The following is a 19,275-nucleotide window of genomic DNA, read 5'->3' as shown; positions in this document are numbered from 1 at the left end:
GGGGTGTACAGTCTGGCTGGTCCCCCAGAGTACAGGGGGGTGTACAGTCTGGCTGGTCCACCAGAGTACAGGGGGTGTACAGTCTGGCTGTTCCACCAGAGTACAGGGGGTGTACAGTCTGGCTGGTCCATCAGAGTACAGGGGGTGTACAGTCTGGCTCGTCCATCAGAGTACAGGGGGTGTACAGTCTGGCTCGTCCACCAGAGTACAGGGGGTTTACAGTCTGGCTGGTCCATCAGAGTACAGGGGGTGTACAGTCTGGCTGGTTCCCCAGAGTACAGGGGGTGTACAGTCTGGCTGGTCCCCCAGAGTACAGGGGGTGTACAGTCTGTCTGGTCCCCCAGAGTACAAGGGGTGTACAGTCTGGCTGGTTCCCCAGAGTACAGGGGATGTACAGTCTGGCTGGTCTCCCAGAGTACAGGGGGTGTACAGTCTGGCTGGTCCACCAGAGTACAAGGGGTGTACAGTCTGGCTGGTCCACCAGAGTACAAGGGGTGTACAGTCTGGCTGGTTCCCCAGAGTACAGGGGGTGTATGGTCTGGCTGGTCCACCAGAGTACAGGGGGTGTACAGTCTGGCTCGTCCACCAGAGTACAGGGGGTGTACAGTCTGGCTGGTCCACCAGAGTACAGGGGGTGTACAGTCTGGCTGGTCCACCAGAGTACAGGGGGTGTACAGTCTGGCTCGTCCCCCAGAGTACAGGGGGTGTACAGTCTGGCTGGTCCCCCAGAGTACAGGGGGTGTACAGTCTGGCTGGTCCCCCAGAGTACAGGGGCTGTACAGTCTGGCTCGTCCCCCAGAGTACAGAGGGTGTACAGTTTGGCTGGTCCCCCAGAGTACAGGGGGTGTACAGTCTGGCTGGTCCCCCAGAGTACAGGGGGTGTACAGTCTGGCTGGTCCCCCAGAGTACAAGGGGTGTACAGTCTGGCTGGTTCCCCAGAGTACAGGGGGTGTACAGTCTGGCTGGTCCATCAGAGTACAGGGGGTGTACAGTCTGGCAGGTCCACCAGAGTACAGGGGGTGTACAGTCTGGCTGGTCCCCCAGAGTATAGGGGGTGTGTACAGTCTGGCTGGTCCACCAGAGTACAGGGGGTGTACAGTCTGGCTGGTCCACCAGAGTACAGGGGGTGTACAGTCTGGCTGGTCCATCAGAGTACAGGGGGTGTACAGTCTGGCTCGTCCACCAGAGTACAGGGGTGTACAGTCTGGCTGGTCCCCCAGAGTACAGGGGGTGTACAGTCTGGCTGGTCCCCCAGAGTACAAGGGGTGTACAGTCTGGCTGGTTCCCCAGAGTACAGGGGGTGTACAGTCTGGCTGGTCCCCCAGAGTACAGGGGCTGTACAGTCTGGCTGGTCCCCCAGAGTACAGTGGGTGTACAGTCTGGCTGGTCCCCCAGAGTACAAGGGGTGTACAGTCTGGCTGGTTCCCCAGAGTACAGGGGGTGTACAGTCTGGCTGGTCCATCAGAGTACAGGGGGTGTACAGTCTGGCTGGTCCACCAGAGTACAGGGGGTGTACAGTCTGGCTGGTCCCCCAGAGTATAGGGGGTGTGTACAGTCTGGCTGGTCCACCAGAGTACAGGGGGTGTACAGTCTGGCTGGTCCACCAGAGTACAGGGGGTGTACAGTCTGGCTGGTCCATCAGAGTACAGGGGGTGTACAGTCTGGCTGGTCCATCAGAGTACAGGGGGTGTACAGTCTGGCTCGTCCACCAGAGTACAGGGGGTGTACAGTCTGGCTGGTCCCCCAGAGTACAGGGGGTGTACAGTCTGGCTGGTCCCCCAGAGTACAAGGGGTGTACAGTCTGGCTGGTTCCCCAGAGTACAGGGGGTGTACAGTCTGGCTGGTCCACCAGAGTACAGGGGGTGTACAGTCTGGCTGGTTCCCCAGAGTACAGGGGGTGTACAGTCTGGCTGGTTCCCCAGAGTACAGGGGGTGTACATCTGGCTGGTCCCCAAGAGTACAGGGGGTGTACAGTCTGGCTGGTCCCCCAGAGTACAGGGGGTGTACAGTCTGGCTGGTCCCCCAGAGTACAGGGGGTGTACAGTCTGGCTGGTCCCCCAGAGTACAGGGGGTGTACAGTCTGGCTGGTCCCCCAGAGTACAGGGGGTGTACAGTCTGGCTGGTCTCCCAGAGTACAGGCGGTGTACAGTCTGGCTGGTCCCCCAGAGTACAGGGGGTGTACAGTCTGGCTGGTCCCCCAGAGTACAGGGGTGTACAGTCTGGCTGGTCTCCCAGAGTACAAGGGGTGTACAGTCTGGCTGGTTCCCCAGAGTACAGGGGGTGTACAGTCTGGCTGGTCCCCCAGAGTACAGGGGGTGTACATCTGGCTGGTCCACCAGAGTACAGGGGGTGTACAGTCTGGCTGGTCCACCAGAGTACAGGGGGTGTACAATCTGGCTGGTCCACCAGAGTACAGGGGGTTTACAGTCTGGCTGGTCCACCAGAGTACAGGGGGTGTACAGTCTGGCTGGTCCCCCAGAGTACAGGGTGGTGTACAGTACAGGGTGGTGTACAGTCTGGCTGGTCCCCCAGAGTATAGGGTGTGTACAGTCTGGCTGATCCCCCAGAGTACGGTTGGTGTACACTCTGGCTGGTCCACCAGAGTACAGGGGGTGTACGGTCTGGCTGGTCCACCAGAGTACAGGGGGTGTACGGTCTGGCTGGTCCACCAGAGTACAGGGGGTGTACAGTCTGGCTCGTCCACCAGAGTACAGGGAGTTTACAGTCTGGCTGGTCCATCAGAGTACAGGGGGTGTACAGTCTGGCTGGTTCCCCAGAGTACAGGGGGTGTACAGTCTGGCTGGTCCCCCAGAGTACAGGGGGTGTACAGTCTGTCTGGTCCCCCAGAGTACAAGGGGTGTACAGTCTGGCTGGTTCCCCAGAGTACAGGGGATGTACAGTCTGGCTGGTCTCCCAGAGTACAGGGGGTGTACAGTCTGGCTGGTCCACCAGAGTACAAGGGGTGTACAGTCTGGCTGGTTCCCCAGAGTACAAGGGGTGTACAGTCTGGCTGGTTCCCCAGAGTACAGGGGGTGTACAGTCTGGCTGGTCCATCAGAGTACAGGGGTGTACAGTCTGGCTGGTCCACCAGAGTACAGGGGTGTACAGTCTGGCTGGTCCCCCAGAGTATAGGGGGTGTGTACAGTCTGGCTGGTCCACCAGAGTACAGGGGGTGTACAGTCTGGCTGGTCCACCAGAGTACAGGGGTGTACAGTCTGGCTGGTCCATCAGAGTACAGGGGGTGTACAGTCTGGCTCGTCCACCAGAGTACAGGGGGTGTACAGTCTGGCTGGTCCCCCAGAGTACAGGGGGTGTACAGTCTGGCTGGTCCCCCAGAGTACAAGGGGTGTACAGTCTGGCTGGTTCCCCAGAGTACAGGGGTGTACAGTCTGGCTGGTCCCCCAGAGTACAGGGGCTGTACAGTCTGGCTCGTCCCCCAGAGTACAGGGGGTGTACAGTCTGGCTGGTCCCCCAGAGTACAAGGGGTGTACAGTCTGGCTGGTCCCCCAGAGTACAGGGGGTGTACAGTCTGGCTGGTCCCCCAGAGTACAAGGGGTGTACAGTCTGGCTGGTTCCCCAGAGTACAGGGGGTGTACAGTCTGGCTGGTCCACCAGAGTACAGGGGGTGTACAGTCTGGCTGGTTCCCCAGAGTACAGGGGGTGTACAGTCTGGCTGGTTCCCCAGAGTACAGGGGGTGTACATCTGGCTGGTCCCCAAGAGTACAGGGGGTGTACAGTCTGGCTGGTCCCCCAGAGTACAGGGGGTGTACAGTCTGGCTGGTCCCCCAGAGTACAGGGGGTGTACAGTCTGGCTGGTCCCCCAGAGTACAGGGGGTGTACAGTCTGGCTGGTCCCCCAGAGTACAGGGGGTGTACAGTCTGGCTGGTCTCCCAGAGTACAAGGGGTGTACAGTCTGGCTGGTTCCCCAGAGTACAGGGGGTGTACAGTCTGGCTGGTCCCCCAGAGTACAGGGGTGTACATCTGGCTGGTCCCCCAGAGTACTGGCTGGGGGTGTACAGTCTGGCTGGTCCACCAGAGTACAGGGGTGTACAATCTGGCTGGTCCACCAGAGTACAGGGGGTTTACAGTCTGGCTGGTCCACCAGAGTACAGGGGGTGTACAGTCTGGCTGGTCCCCCAGAGTACAGGGTGGTGTACAGTCTGGCTGGTCCCCCAGAGTATAGGGGGTGTACAGTCTGGCTGGTCCCCCAGAGTACAGGGGGTGTACAGTCTGGCTGGTCCACCAGAGTACAGGGGTGTACGGTCTGGCTGGTCCACCAGAGTACAGGGGGTGTACGGTCTGGCTGGTCCCCCAGAGTACAGGGGGTGTACAGTCTGGCTGGTCCACCAGAGTACAGGGAGTTTACAGTCTGGCTGGTCCATCAGAGTACAGGGGGTGTACAGTCTGGCTGGTTCCCCAGAGTACAGGGGGTGTACAGTCTGGCTGGTCCCCCAGAGTACAGGGGGTGTACAGTCTGTCTGGTCCCCCAGAGTACAAGGGGTGTACAGTCTGGCTGGTTCCCCAGAGTACAGGGGGTGTAAAGTCTGGCTGGTCCCCCAGAGTACAGGGGGTGTACATCTGGCTGGTCCCCAAGAGTACAGGGGGTGTACAGTCTGGCTGGTCCCCCAGAGTACAGGGGGTGTACAGTCTGGCTGGTCCCACCGGGGTACAGGGGGTGTACAGTCTGGCTGGTTCCCCAGAGTACAGGGGGTGTACAGTCTGGCTGGTCCCCCAGAGTACATGGGGTGTACAGTCTGGCTGGTCCCCCAGAGTACAGGGGGTGTACAGTCTGGCTGGTCCACCAGAGTACAGGGTGGTGTACAGTCTGGCTGGTCCATCAGAGTACAGGGGGTGTACAGTCTGGCTGGTTCCCCAGAGTACAGGGGGTGTACAGTCTGGCTGGTCTCCCAGAGTACAGGGGGTGTACAGTCTGTCTGGTCCCCCAGAGTACAGGGGGTGTACAGTCTGGCTGGTCTCCCAGAGTACAAGGGGTGTACAGTCTGGCTGGTTCCCCAGAGTACAGGGGGTGTACAGTCTGGCTGGTCCCCCAGAGTACAGGGGGTGTACAGTCTTGCTGGTCCCCCAGAGTATAGGGGGTGTACAGTCTGGCTGGTCCCCCAGAGTACAGGGGGTGTACAGTCTTGCTGGTCCCCCAGAGTATAGGGGGTGTACAGTCTGGCTGGTTCCCCAGAGTACAGGGGGTGTACAGTCTGGCTGGTCCACCAGAGTACAGGGGGTGTACAGTCTGGCTGGTCCCCCAGAGTACAGGGTGGTGTACAGTCTGGCTGGTCCCCCAGAGTATAGGGTGTGTACAGTCTGGCTGATCCCCCAGAGTACGGGGTGTACACTCTGGCTGGTCCACCAGAGTACAGGGGGTGTACGGTCTGGCTGGTCCACCAGAGTACAGGGGGTGTACGGTCTGGCTGGTCCACCAGAGTACAGGGGTGTACAGTCTGGCTGGTCCACCAGAGTACAGGGGGTTTACAGTCTGGCTGGTCCATCAGAGTACAGGGGGTGTACAGTCTGGCTGGTTCCCCAGAGTACAGGGGGTGTACAGTCTGGCTGGTCCCCCAGAGTACAGGGGGTGTACAGTCTGTCTGGTCCCCCAGAGTACAAGGGGTGTACAGTCTGGCTGGTTCCCCAGAGTACAGGGGATGTACAGTCTGGCTGGTCTCCCAGAGTACAGGGGGTGTACATCTGGCTGGTCCCCCAGAGTACAGGGGGTGTACAGTCTGGCTGGTCCACCAGAGTACAGGGGGTGTACAGTCTGGCTGGTCCACCAGAGTACAGGGGGTTTACAGTCTGGCTGGTCCACCAGAGTACAGGGGGTGTACAGTCTGGCTGGTCCCCCAGAGTACAGGGTGGTGTACAGTCTGGCTGGTCCCCCAGAGTATAGGGTGTGTACAGTCTGGCTGATCCCCCAGAGTACGGTTGGTGTACACTCTGGCTGGTCCACCAGAGTACAGGGGTGTACGGTCTGGCTGGTCCACCAGAGTACAGGGGGTGTACGGTCTGGCTGGTCCACCAGAGTACAGGGGGTGTACAGTCTGGCTCGTCCACCAGAGTACAGGGGGTTTACAGTCTGGCTGGTCCATCAGAGTACAGGGGGTGTACAGTCTGGCTGGTCCATCAGAGTACAGGGGGTGTACAGTCTGGCTGGTCCCCCAGAGTACAGGGGGTGTACAGTCTGTCTGGTCCCCCAGAGTACAAGGGGTGTACAGTCTGGCTGGTTCCCCAGAGTACAGGGGATGTACAGTCTGGCTGGTCTCCCAGAGTACAGGGGGTGTACAGTCTGGCTGGTCCACCAGAGTACAGGGGGTGTACAGTCTGGCTGGTCCCCCAGAGTACAGGGGGTGTACATCTGGCTGGTCCCCCAGAGTACAGGGGGTGTACATCTGGCTGGTCCCCAAGAGTACAGGGGGTGTACAGTCTGGCTGGTCCCCCAGAGTATAGGGGGTGTACAGTCTGGCTGGTCCCCCAGAGTACAGGGGGTGTACAGTCTGGCTGGTCCCCCAGAGTACAGGGGGTGTACAGTCTGGCTGGTCCCCCAGAGTACAGGGGGTGTACAGTCTGGCTGGTTCCCCAGAGTACAGGGGGTGTACAGTCTGGCTGGTCCCCCAGAGTACATGGGGTGTACAGTCTGGCTGGTCCCCCAGAGTACAGGGGGTGTACAGTCTGTCTGGTCCCCCAGAGTACAGGGGGTGTACAGTCTGGCTGGTCCCCCAGAGTACAGGGGGTGTACAGTCTGGCTGGTCCACCAGAGTACAGGGGGTGTACAGTCTGGCTGGTCCACCAGAGTACAGGGGGTGTACAGTCTGGCTGGTTCCCCAGAGTACAGGGGGTGTACAGTCTGGCTGGTCCCCCAGAGTACAGGGGGTGTACAGTCTGTCTGGTCCCCCAGAGTACAGGGGGTGTACAGTCTGGCTGGTCCCCCAGAGTACAGGGGGTGTACAGTCTGTCTGGTCCCCCAGAGTACAGGGGGTGTACAGTCTGGCTGGTCCCCCAGAGTACAGGGGGTGTACATCTGGCTGGTCTCCCAGAGTACAGGGGGTGTACAGTCTGGCTCGTCCACCAGAGTACAGGGGGTGTACAGTCTGGCTGGTCCATCAGAGTACAGGGGGTGTACAGTCTGGCTGGTTCCCCAGAGTACGGTTGGTGTACAGTCTGGCTGGTCCACCAGAGTACAGGGGGTGTACAGTCTGGCTGGTCCACCAGAGTACAGGGGTGTACGGTCTGGCTGGTCCACCAGAGTACAGGGGGTGTACGGTCTGGCTGGTTCCCCAGAGTACAGGGGTGTACAGTCTGGCTGGTCCACCAGAGTACAGGGGGTGTACAGTCTGGCTGGTCCACCAGAGTACAGGGGGTGTACGGTCTGGCTGGTCCACCAGAGTACAGGGGGTGTACAGTCTGGCTGGTCCACCAGAGTACAGGGGGTGTACAGTCTGGCTGGTCCATCAGAGTACAGGGGTGTACAGTCTGGCTGGTTCCCCAGAGTACAGGGGGTGTACAGTCTGGCTGGTCCCCCAGAGTACAGGGGGTGTACAGTCTGTCTGGTCCCCCAGAGTACAAGGGGTGTACAGTCTGGCTGGTTCCCCAGAGTACAGGGGTTGATACAGTCTGGCTGGTTCCCCAGAGTACAGGGGGTGTACAGTCTGGCTGGTCCCCCAGAGTACAGGGGGTGTACAGTCTGGCTGGTCCCCCAGAGTACAGGGGGTGTACAGTCTGGCTGGTCCCCCAGAGTACGGGGAGTGTACAGTCTGGCTGGTTCCCCAGAGTACAGGGGGTGTACAGTCTGGCTGGTTCCCCAGAGCGGTGCACTGTAATAGGGTGCTATTTGGGAGGTAGACAAAGTGCCGACTGTCAATAGCCAGGCTGTGTCAGATGGAGATGTATGTACTGTAGGATCAGCAAATGGACACAGGCCTCAATCTATACATTTTTCTCTTCTAGTTGTTGTTGGTGGTGGTGGTTGATGACATCTTGGTGGATGTGTACAGAGGGGTCTGTGTGCTGGATGCTGCCCATATGGTGGGAACTGTGAAGGGAACAGTGTTGGCGGCTTCCTACCCTCTTTCCCTCTGACACCCAGGAAATTAAACTGAGATGAGAGAGCTTTGGCGCAGCTTTAGCTTTTAAAATATAACCCTGTTGTGGTCACAGGCAGTAGTGTGGTTTATGTTACCCTTGGGTCTCTCGCTCCCTCTCTTCTGCACTGATTGATGCTCAGAGACTATACCCAGCTGAGACTGGTCTGAGATCTATAGTTAAGGGCCCAAGACATCTTGAGTTCAGAATCCTGTGGTATTGCTGTGTGGACTGGACCCTCTTGATGACTGCCAGTAGCTCGGCCCTAAAAAAAAGTAGAGCAGTTGGTGTTCCTCAGGAATCAGTGTTAGGAACAATTAATATATGTACATGTCCCTATAGGAATTTAGACCATTGGTTTACATGTATTTGAGACAACTTATTAAAAGGTAATAGTAAACATGTTGTCCCTCATGAATTTAGCAAATTTGTAAATATTGGCTCTCTATAGCAACACACATCATTCACCCAAGTTTCGTCAAAATCGGGCCAGTGCTGTCTGAGATATCGTGTGTGACGAACGTACAAATGTACTAACGGACGGAGACGTATCGATTTCATTGTGGGGGACAACTACGACTAAATCCAGTTCCTGTTGTCTCTGTCCTGTTTATCAACCAATGTGGATGAACGGAGGATTACATTCAACCACCACAAAACATGATAGCACAGGAGGTTGGTCACACCTTAATTGGGAAGGATGGGCTTGTGGCAATGGTTGAAGCAGAATGAGTGGAATGGTATCAAATGCATCCAACACGTGGTTTGATGCCATTCCGTTTGCTCTGTTCCAGCCATTATTATGAGCCATCCTCCCCTCAGCAGCCTCCACTGTATGATAGGGCTGCAATATTTTGTTTTTTACCTCTAATTCATCCTTCATTCATTTCAGCCTTATACAGTAATCGATGTGGCATATGCGGTGGTGTGGAATTAAAAGCAGAAGAATTCCATATAAATCTTTGCCTTTTCAAAATGAACCCCGCTCCATCCTTCATTTTAAATTGGCAATCTCAGCCTCAAAGATGTTCATTTATTTTTTGGTTACAGTTGATTTAAAATTTCCATTCGCTGCTCACTGCCAAAAGAACAAATTCTGAAGTATCAATGCTTTAACTTCTTTAAAAAATATATTTTTATACATATTGTTTTAATATTGAAGGGTTGCTAGGGTTTCGGCTCAGCGGGTCCCAACTTCCTTCTATTCCAGCAGGGTATTTCAGGGTGCCTCCCAAATGGCACCCTTTGCTCTATATAGGACTGAATCTGTCTGAAAACACGAATGGAGACAACATTGGCCATATGAATGCATACAGCTACAGCTGTTGGTACTTTAGATTTCATCGTCTCTGTGTTTGTGATTTAGCTATGGAGAGGTGGGTGGAATACAAAAGTAGGGAGCCTTATTGTGAAGTGTAGAGTCAAAGATTCCTCGTCTATGTGGAGGAGTTAGCGTTTGTGTGGGATAGGCAGCTATATCGTTGTGTTTGTTGCCAAGACTTCTACGAGGGGAACAGACCGAAAATAATTGCCGCTTTTCTTTTTGTTTTAAACTTAGTTTTTTGTCAAACTTTGCTGTGTTTGTCTTGAAGTACAACACTATGAGATGAATAACATGTTATTTGGCATATCTGTAATTCCTAACCTTTTGTGAATGTTATGGAGGCGTCAGACTGTAGCGCCACGTTGATCATTAACAAGCCTTTTGTTTTGCAGTTGCACTTTTATTTCTGGGATGTTTTTGAAGGATCGTCGTGGGAACAGTTGACAGTGTAATCAAACACACCCTATTAGGAACACACAGTCATATTAAACAGTCTTAATGTCTACCCACCCAGTCGGAACATTCTGACAGTAATAGAAAATAATTATTCTCATTTTGTTTCATTGAACGTTTTATGATTTCATTTCATTTATTTCTGGCTAATGTCAGCCAGCCAGCCAGCCAGCCAGCCAGTCAGCCAGTCAGCCAGTCAGCCAGCTCCATTCCCCTAAAAACAGCTATGTAAAGTGAGAAGACATTTAACCAGCTCTGAAAAGCTACATCCATTTTAAAACGTGGCATTATCGGCGACAATTAGGAATAATTCTGGTATGATAAGCGGCTTTGGCTGATGTCCCAGGGCGCAGGGTGAGGCGTCAATATAGCCAGAGGGAGAAGTGAAAACATCATTTCAATTGTCCTTCCTAACTGTCAGTTGGGAATTATCACTGAGCTACTGGAGCTATGATAGCCTGCATCAGCGTATCTCTCCCCAGAGGCTCTTTCATTATGAATGTACAGAAAGGGAAATAGATTCAGTCCACTCCTATTCCCCTGTGTATTGCTGTTCAAGCAACTTTCTACACAGTACAGCCCACCACTCCTCACTGACGATGTCAGAGGGACCATGACCGCACAAGCCACTTAGCCCCATCTTCACAAACAAATACTTGTTGGTAAGCATACAAAGACACATTAGCATTCATTCAGACTCTACACCCGTTCACATATCTCTCCTCTCTTAATCTCCAATCTAAATGGATGAATCAGGGGCAGGCGGGTTGTGGTGACAACACAGTCAGAGAAACACAACTCCGTAAACGGGCCTCCACACCAACAGGAAACAGGTTACTGAGCTAACTTGATTAATGACTGTGCTACTGCACAATGCAACGTCCTTCACCTTTTCACTTCTTCTTTTGTCTTCCACTGTGCTCTGGACCCACAGATGTTCTCTCTCTCTCTCTCTCTCTGTCTCTCTCTCTCTCTCTCTCTCTCTCTCTCTCTCTCTCTCTCTCTCTCTCTCTCTCTCTCTCTCTCTCTCTCTCTCTCTCTCTCTCTCTGTGTCCACTGTATTCTGGACCCACAGATGTTCTCTCTCTCTCGCTCTCTGTCCACTGTGTTCTGGACCCACAGATGTCCTCTCTCTGTCCACTGTGTTCTGGATCCACAGATGTTCTCTCTGTCCACTGTGCTCTGGACCCACAGATGTTCTCTCTGTCCACTGTGCTCTGGACCCACAGATGTTCTCTCTGTCTCTCTCTCTGTCCACTGTGTTCTGGACCCACAGATGTTCTCTCTGTCTCTCTCTCTGTCCACTGGGCTCTGGACCCACAGATGTTTTTGCTCTCTGTCCACTGTGTTCTGGACCCACAGATGTTCTCTCTGTCCACTGTGTTCTGGACCCACAGATGTTCTCTCTGTCCACTGTGTTCTGGACCCACAGATGTTCTCTCTCTCTGTCCACTGTGCTCTGGACCCACAGATGTTCTCTCTGTCCACTGTGTTCTGGACCCACAGATGTTCTCTCTGTCCACTGTGCTCTGGACCCACAGATGTTCTCTCTGTCCACTGTGTTCTGGACCCACAGATGTTCTCTCTCTCTGTCCACTGTGCTCTGGACCCACAGATGTTCTCGCTCTCTGTCCAATGTGCTCTGGACCCACAGATGTTCTCTCTCTCTGTCCACTGTGCTCTGGACCCACAGATGTTCTCTCTCTCTGTCCACTGTGTTCTGGATCCACAGATGTTCTCTCTCTCTGTCCACTGTGCTCTGGACCCACAGATGTTCTCTCTCTCTGTCCACTGTGCTCTGGACCCACAGATGTTCTCTCTCTCTGTCCACTGTGTTCTGGACCCACAGATGTTCTCTCTGTCCACTGTGTTCTGGACCCACAGATGTTCTCTCTGTCCACTGTGCTCTGGACCCACAGATGTTCTCTCTGTCCACTGTGTTCTGGACCCACAGATGTTCTCTCTCTCTGTCCACTGTGCTCTGGACCCACAGATGTTCTCGCTCTCTGTCCACTGTGTTCTGGACCCACAGATGTTCTCTCTCTCTGTCCACTGTGTTCTGGACCCACAGATGTTCTCTCTCTCTGTCCACTGTGTTCTGGACCCACAGATGTTCTCGCTCTCTGTCCAATGTGCTCTGGACCCACAGATGTTCTCTCTCTCTGTCCACTGTGCTCTGGACCCACAGATGTTCTCTCTGTCCACTGTGTTCTGGACCCACAGATGTTCTCTCTCTGTCCACTGTGCTCTGGACCCACAGATGTTCTCTCTCTCTGTCCACTGTGCTCTGGACCCACAGATGTTTCTCTCTCTGTCCACTGTGCTCTGGACCCACAGATGTTCTCTCTCTCTGTCCACTGTGCTCTGGACCCACAGATGTTCTCTCTCTCTGTCCACTGTGCTCTGGACCCACAGATGTTCTCTCTCTCTGTCCACTGTGCTCTGGACCCACAGATGTTCTCTCTCTCTGTCCACTGTGCTCTGGACCCACAGATGTTCTCTCTGTCCACTGTGTTCTGGACCCACAGATGTTCTCTCTCTCTGTCCACTGTGTTCTGGACCCACAGATGTTCTCTCTCTCTGTCCACTGTGCTCTGGACCCACAGATGTTCTCTCTCTCTGTCCACTGTGTTCTGGATCCACAGATGTTCTCTCTCTGTCCACTGTGCTCTGGACCCACAGATGTTCTCTCTCTCTGTCCACTGTGCTCTGGACCCACAGATGTTCTCTCTCTCTGTCCACTGTGTTCTGGACCCACAGATGTTCTCTCTGTCCACTGTGTTCTGGACCCACAGATGTTCTCTCTGTCCACTGTGTTCTGGACCCACAGATGTTCTCTCTGTCCACTGTGCTCTGGACCCACAGATGTTCTCTCTGTCCACTGTGTTCTGGACCCACAGATGTTCTCTCTCTCTGTCCACTGTGCTCTGGACCCACAGATGTTCTCGCTCTCTGTCCACTGTGTTCTGGACCCACAGATGTTCTCTCTCTCTGTCCACTGTGTTCTGGACCCACAGATGTTCTCTCTCTGTCCACTGTGTTCTGGACCCACAGATGTTCTCGCTCTCTGTCCAATGTGCTCTGGACCCACAGATGTTCTCTCTCTCTGTCCACTGTGCTCTGGACCCACAGATGTTCTCTCTGTCCACTGTGTTCTGGACCCACAGATGTTCTCTCTCTCTGTCCACTGTGCTCTGGACCCACAGATGTTCTCTCTCTCTGTCCACTGTGCTCTGGACCCACAGATGTTCTCTCTCTCTGTCCACTGTGCTCTGGACCCACAGATGTTCTCTCTCTGTCCACTGTGCTCTGGACCCACAGATGTTCTTCTCTCTGTCCACTGTGCTCTGGACCCACAGATGTTCTCTCTCTCTGTCCACTGTGCTCTGGACCCACAGATGTTCTCTCTCTCTGTCCACTGTGCTCTGGACCCACAGATGTTCTCTCTGTCCACTGTGTTCTGGACCCACAGATGTTCTCTCTCTCTGTCCACTGTGTTCTGGACCCACAGATGTTCTCTCTCTCTGTCCACTGTGCTCTGGACCCACAGATGTTCTCTCTCTCTGTCCACTGTGTTCTGGATCCACAGATGTTCTCTCTCTCTGTCCACTGTGCTCTGGACCCACAGATGTTCTCTCTCTCTGTCCACTGTGCTCTGGACCCACAGATGTTCTCTCTCTCTGTCCACTGTGTTCTGGACCCACAGATGTTCTCTCTGTCCACTGTGTTCTGGACCCACAGATGTTCTCTCTGTCCACTGTGTTCTGGACCCACAGATGTTCTCTCTGTCCACTGTGCTCTGGACCCACAGATGTTCTCTCTGTCCACTGTGTTCTGGACCCACAGATGTTCTCTCTCTCTGTCCACTGTGCTCTGGACCCACAGATGTTCTCGCTCTCTGTCCACTGTGTTCTGGACCCACAGATGTTCTCTCTCTCTGTCCACTGTGTTCTGGACCCACAGATGTTCTCTCTCTCTGTCCACTGTGTTCTGGACCCACAGATGTTCTCGCTCTCTGTCCAATGTGCTCTGGACCCACAGATGTTCTCTCTCTCTGTCCACTGTGCTCTGGACCCACAGATGTTCTCTCTGTCCACTGTGTTCTGGACCCACAGATGTTCTCTCTCTCTGTCCACTGTGCTCTGGACCCACAGATGTTCTCTCTCTCTGTCCACTGTGCTCTGGACCCACAGATGTTCTCTCTCTCTGTCCACTGTGCTCTGGACCCACAGATGTTCTCTCTCTCTGTCCACTGTGCTCTGGACCCACAGATGTTCTCTCTCTCTGTCCACTGTGCTCTGGACCCACAGATGTTCTCTCTCTCTGTCCACTGTGCTCTGGACCCACAGATGTTCTCTCTCTCTGTCCACTGTGCTCTGGACCCACAGATGTTCTCTCTGTCCACTGTGTTCTGGACCCACAGATGTTCTCTCTCTGTCCACTGTGTTCTGGACCCACAGATGTTCTCTCTCTCTGTCCAATGTGCTCTGGATCCACAGATGTTCTCGCTCTCTGTCCAATGTGCTCTGGATCCACAGATGTTCTCTCTTCCTGGCTTCAGGAAGAGGCTCTTTTTGTACCCTAGTGGAGAGACAAATGAAAGGATAAGCAAGAAAAAATATTATTTTCCTTCACATTGTCTTAGGAGGAGCCTCTCTCTTTCTTACTCTCTCCCTTATGTCCTCTGCCCCTCTGGACACTATGACTGTTTTCTGTGTAGGTTCAGGTAGCAACAATAAGTGAAAGAGTAAGCCAAAAGGCCTATTTTTTATCCTGTGTGCAATGCACCCTTGTCTCCTTAACGTTACCATGGTGGAGAGGTGGATCCATTCTGGCTGACTCACTCTGAGATGTGCCAGAGGGCCAAATCATAGAATTTACCCAAACAGGCCAAACGGCTGACCTAGCTTGAGTCTCACTTCTCACCCATCGATTGAGCTGCTCACTTCAGGGGCAATTGATCAACTGCATTATAGGACCGGGCAACTGAAATTGAAATGCCCTGCAGGGGGAATTAAGATGCATGCTCCACTCAAGTTGGTGTGTTTTGACCTCATTTCTCTATATTTAGTCCTGCTGTTTCTTTATCAGGTCCCTGCCAGCTGCTGGAGGGCTGTCATCTTCTACCTTATCAGGCCGTGTGGTTCCTGTCTTAGTGGTAGGGGTGCTGGGCACCCCGCTCAGTTTTACTCTCTCTCTCTCTCTGCTCTCTCTCTTTCTGTCTCTCTGTTTCTCTCTCTCTCTCTGCTCTCTCTCTTTCTGTCTCTCTGTTTCTCTCTTTCTTTCTGCTCTCTCTTTTTCTGTCTCTCTGTTTCTCTCTCTCTCTCTCTGCTCTCTCTCTTTCTGTCTCTCTGTTTCTCTCTCTCTCTCTGCTCTCTCTTTTTCTGTCTCTCTGTTTCTCTCTCTCTCTCTGCTCTCTCTCTTTCTGTCTCTCTGTTTCTCTCTCTCTCTGCTCTCTCTCTTTCTGTCTCTGTTTCTCTCACTCTCTGGTCTCCCTTGCTCTCTCTGGTGACTCTTTCTCTGTATTCCGTCTCTCTCTCTTTCTCGTTCTCTCTCTCCCCCCACCCACACCTCTGCATCATGTTGAGAGGGCATGCCTAGTGCTGTGCCGCTGAAAGGAGACCTATATCGATTTCTTTCTGGTGCAGTAACAGGAAGTAATGTGTCTGTCAAGGTATATGTTGCTCTACGTGCGCGCGCGTGCGTGCGTGCGTGCGTGTGTGTGTGTGTGTGTGTGTGTGTGTGTTGAGGTAGAACCATGGCTCACACCAATTAGTCTCACTCTACACGTGGCTTTCCATTACGTCTTCATTACAGGCTAACTAGGGCCACTGGAGCTTAAACAGCAAAACAGGAGGGAAAAGGAAAAACATTGGGGTTCAAGTTTAGTTCAATGCTGGAAGGGAAAACAGGCCATTACTGACATTATTTAGATGCATGACACAAAGTTCAGAACGATGTCACCCTCTAGTCTATACATTTCATGAATTAGGGCTTGTTTTGAGTTAACGGACATGAATAACCTCCACACATTAACCTATTAGAACACGTTATACGACTACTATTGCATGTCGTCGGTTGGGTTTATACACAGTCATGGAGTCAATACTTTAACTATATGACTGGTTGTTCTTGTCGTCTGTTATAAAGGTCATTGTGATGTTGATGTACAGTAGTGTACTGGCAATGCCTGGCCTGCAGTGAGCGTAGAGGTACAGATGTAATGAGTAACCTTCAGTGATCTAATTAACCTTTTCCATCTCTCCTCAGAGTTGTCGTGGCTAAACTGGTGTTTGACGGGCTCCTGTGCCTTCAGCCTCGTCCTCATCCTCTTCTTCAGGGAATCCTACGACCGCCTCTACCTAGACGTCTTTGTCTCAGTCTGACACACACAAAAAGACTGGAACAAGAGGAGAACAAAGACAGGAACATTTGAAACGCACTGCACAAAGAAGAAGAGGAAGAAAAATGGATTTCAGAAGTGCAACCTTGCGCTCTTTTACGTTTTAAGTATAGCTGTAGGTGTAATCTTGTAATATGACGGTGGTCGGTGATTCATTGTGATTTCCTTGTAGCCAATGAGAAGCGCCAGCCAAGGGCCTCAGACAATTAGTCATTAATGTTAAGTCTTTATAACTGTCGGTTTGGCCAGTTGGTCCTCTGACGCAGCATTGTCTTGTCTTTTTTATAATGTAAACTACAGTGGGACCTGGTCATGGTATGATGAGGGACTGTTGTTGTCTAAAGATGCACCCTGTGGCAGGTGGTTTCCCTGTGGCCTGTTGGTCCTCTGATCTTAATGAGAGAAGAGAGGCCTGATTGGCTGAGTAGCTCTAGCAGCCAATCAGCAAGCCCCACCAGTCTGTGCTAACAAGGGACCGTATAGCATTTTAGTGTCACTCATAACTGCTGGTTATGAATTGCACGGGGCTAAAACTATCAAACTAAGCTGTTCTGTAGAATTACCTGTGATATTACATGTCTTTTAATAGTGACAAATGGTCACCTTTTTTTACTATATCCCCCTCTCTCAAGACTTATGCAAGACATTTTTTCTCCCTATGGGATTGAATTGATTGCAGGCCGTGCAGGTTCCTGCCAGTGTAGTCGACTATGATTGGACACCACCCTGGTGCACGCCAGTGTCTTGAGATTTGATTGGATGAGCCGCAGAGACCGCCTTGCTCTGCATGCAAAGTCACTGCTTTAAACTCTCCTCTCTGTGTGTGTCGAGGCTCTGCTGCGCGGGTCTCATGGTGTTCCCACACAGTCCGTTTTAATGAGCCGTTCAGAATATGGACGTTGGAAGTAGTAGTTTCCTCGTGTCATTCTGACCTTTCAGCTGACAACAGGAGTCAGATATTTTTGTTTTGAGTTGGTTAATATGCAGACGAACATTTCAGAATTGTCAAATGTTTTTTGTTGTTGCTGTTTACAGTTTGTTAATACTATATAGGAGATTTTTGAATTTTGAACTAAACTTGTTTCAGTGAGAAAGGCATGTTTTTTAAAATGGTTTTAACATGAAATATTTCTCAGTAGAAATGTCCATTATTATTACAGATGTATTTACTGAGGGATCAGAACACTAACACAGTAGATGCAGAGACAAATACAAAGACTGTCATGAAATATGTGAATACCGCTGTTGCACAGCTGAGACTGTGGCTGATTCTGTGGAAACCACAAACTGTTAAGTCACCATGAAGCTGCTCTACATCTAACGCATAGCGTTCACCAGCAGTAGTCACTGTGGTGAGGACACTGACAAAAAGAGGCAGGTAGTGGTTCGGTAAGCACCTCCTTGCCTGGACGGTCAGGGTTGGACTTGGAGGAGATGCTTACTTTCCCACGGAGAAATAACACATATTGAACTGATGTTTAATATGAAAAAGAGAGGGAACGGGAAAGAACCACCTTTGTCCAGATTGTGGAGTGACTGGTCCTGAAAGGCACTAATCTACAAGGGACTTGAACTGGGCATTTATTTTTTCAACATGCCCCCTGCCCGTGCACAAGTGGGGGGTACTCCCCAAAACCACTCACCAACTCCCATTACTCGGCTGTGCCACAGAAAATGTTTTTCCTGGGTGATAAGGTATATAGTATGTACAGTTGAAGTCAGAGGTTTACACCTTAGCCAAATACATTTAAACTCATTTTTCCACAATTCCTAACATTTAATCCTAGTAAAAATTCCCTGTTTTAGGTCAGTTAGGATCATCACTTTATTTTAAGAATGTGAAATGTCAGAATAATAGTAGAGAGAATGATTTCTTCCAGCTTTTATTTCTTCCATCACATTCCCAGTGGGTCAGAAATTTACATACACTCAATTAGTATTTGGTAGCATTGCCTTTAAATTGTTTAAGCTAGGGTCAAATGTTTCGGGTAGCCTTCCACAAGCTTCCCACAATAATTTGGGTGAATTTTGGCCCATTCCTCCTGACAGAGCTGGTGTAACTGAGTCAGGTTTGCAGGCCTCATTGCTCGAACACACTTTTTCAGTTCTGCCCACAAATTATCTATGGGTTTGAGGTCAGAGTTTTGTGATGGCCACTCCAATACCTTGACTTTGTAGTCCTTAAGACATTTTGCCACAACTTTGGAAGTTTGCTTGGGGTCATTGTCCATTTGGAAGACCCATTTGTGACCAAGCTTTAACTTCCTGACTCATGTCTTGAGATGTTGCTTCAATATATCCACCTAATTTTCCCGCCTCATGATGCCATCAATTTTGTGAAGTACACCAGTCCCTCCTGCCGCAAAGCACCCTCACAACATGATGCTGCCACCCCCGTGCTTCACAGTTGGGATGGTGTTCTTCGGCTTGCAAGCTTTCCCCTTTTTCCTCCAAACAGAATGATGGTCATTGTGGCCAAACAATTCTATTTTTGTTTCGTCAGACCAGAGGACATTTCTCCAAAAAGTACTATCTTTGTTCCCATGTGCAGTTGAAACTGTAATCTGCCTTTTTTTTATGGCGGTTTTGGAGCAGTTGCTTCTTCCTTGCTGAGCAGCCTTTCAGGTTATGTCGATATAGGACTTGTTTTATTGTGGATATAGATACTTTTGTACCTATTTCCTCCAGCATATTCATAAGGTCCTTTGCTGTTGTTCTGGGATTGATTTGCACTTTTCGCACCAAAGTACGCTTCTCCATCCTGAGCGGTATGACGGCTGTGTGGTCCCATGGTGTTTATACTTGCGTACCATTGTTTGTGCAGATGAACATGGTACCTTTTGGAAATTGCTCCCAAGGATGAACCAGACTTGTGGAGGTCTACAATTTATTTTCTGAGTTCTTGACTGATTTAATTTGATTTTCCCATGATGTCAAGCAAAGAGGCACTGAGTTTGAAGGTAGGCCTTGAAATACATCCACAGGTACACCTCCAATTAACTCAAATGAT

The 19,275-nt window shown here is 51.8% G+C and overlaps 1 protein-coding gene across 1 annotated transcript in view; it reads left to right on the top strand.

Moving 5' to 3' along the window:
- The window catches only part of LOC124043991 (solute carrier family 49 member 4-like), an 84,092-nt gene extending 65,998 nt beyond the window's left edge, over positions 1-18,094 (top strand). The window contains exon 9 of the mRNA XM_046363229.1: positions 16,133-18,094. Within this exon, the coding sequence (XP_046219185.1) occupies positions 16,133-16,248 (116 nt within the window). The 3' untranslated portion in view covers positions 16,249-18,094. The remainder of the gene's footprint in view (positions 1-16,132) is intronic.
- The last annotated feature ends 1,181 nt before the right edge of the window (positions 18,095-19,275 follow it).

This window comes from Oncorhynchus gorbuscha, linkage group LG09 (assembly GCF_021184085.1).
Source record: "Oncorhynchus gorbuscha isolate QuinsamMale2020 ecotype Even-year linkage group LG09, OgorEven_v1.0, whole genome shotgun sequence".
NCBI lineage: Eukaryota > Metazoa > Chordata > Actinopteri > Salmoniformes > Salmonidae > Oncorhynchus > Oncorhynchus gorbuscha.
This window is presented reverse-complemented; position numbering and strand designations above follow the sequence as displayed.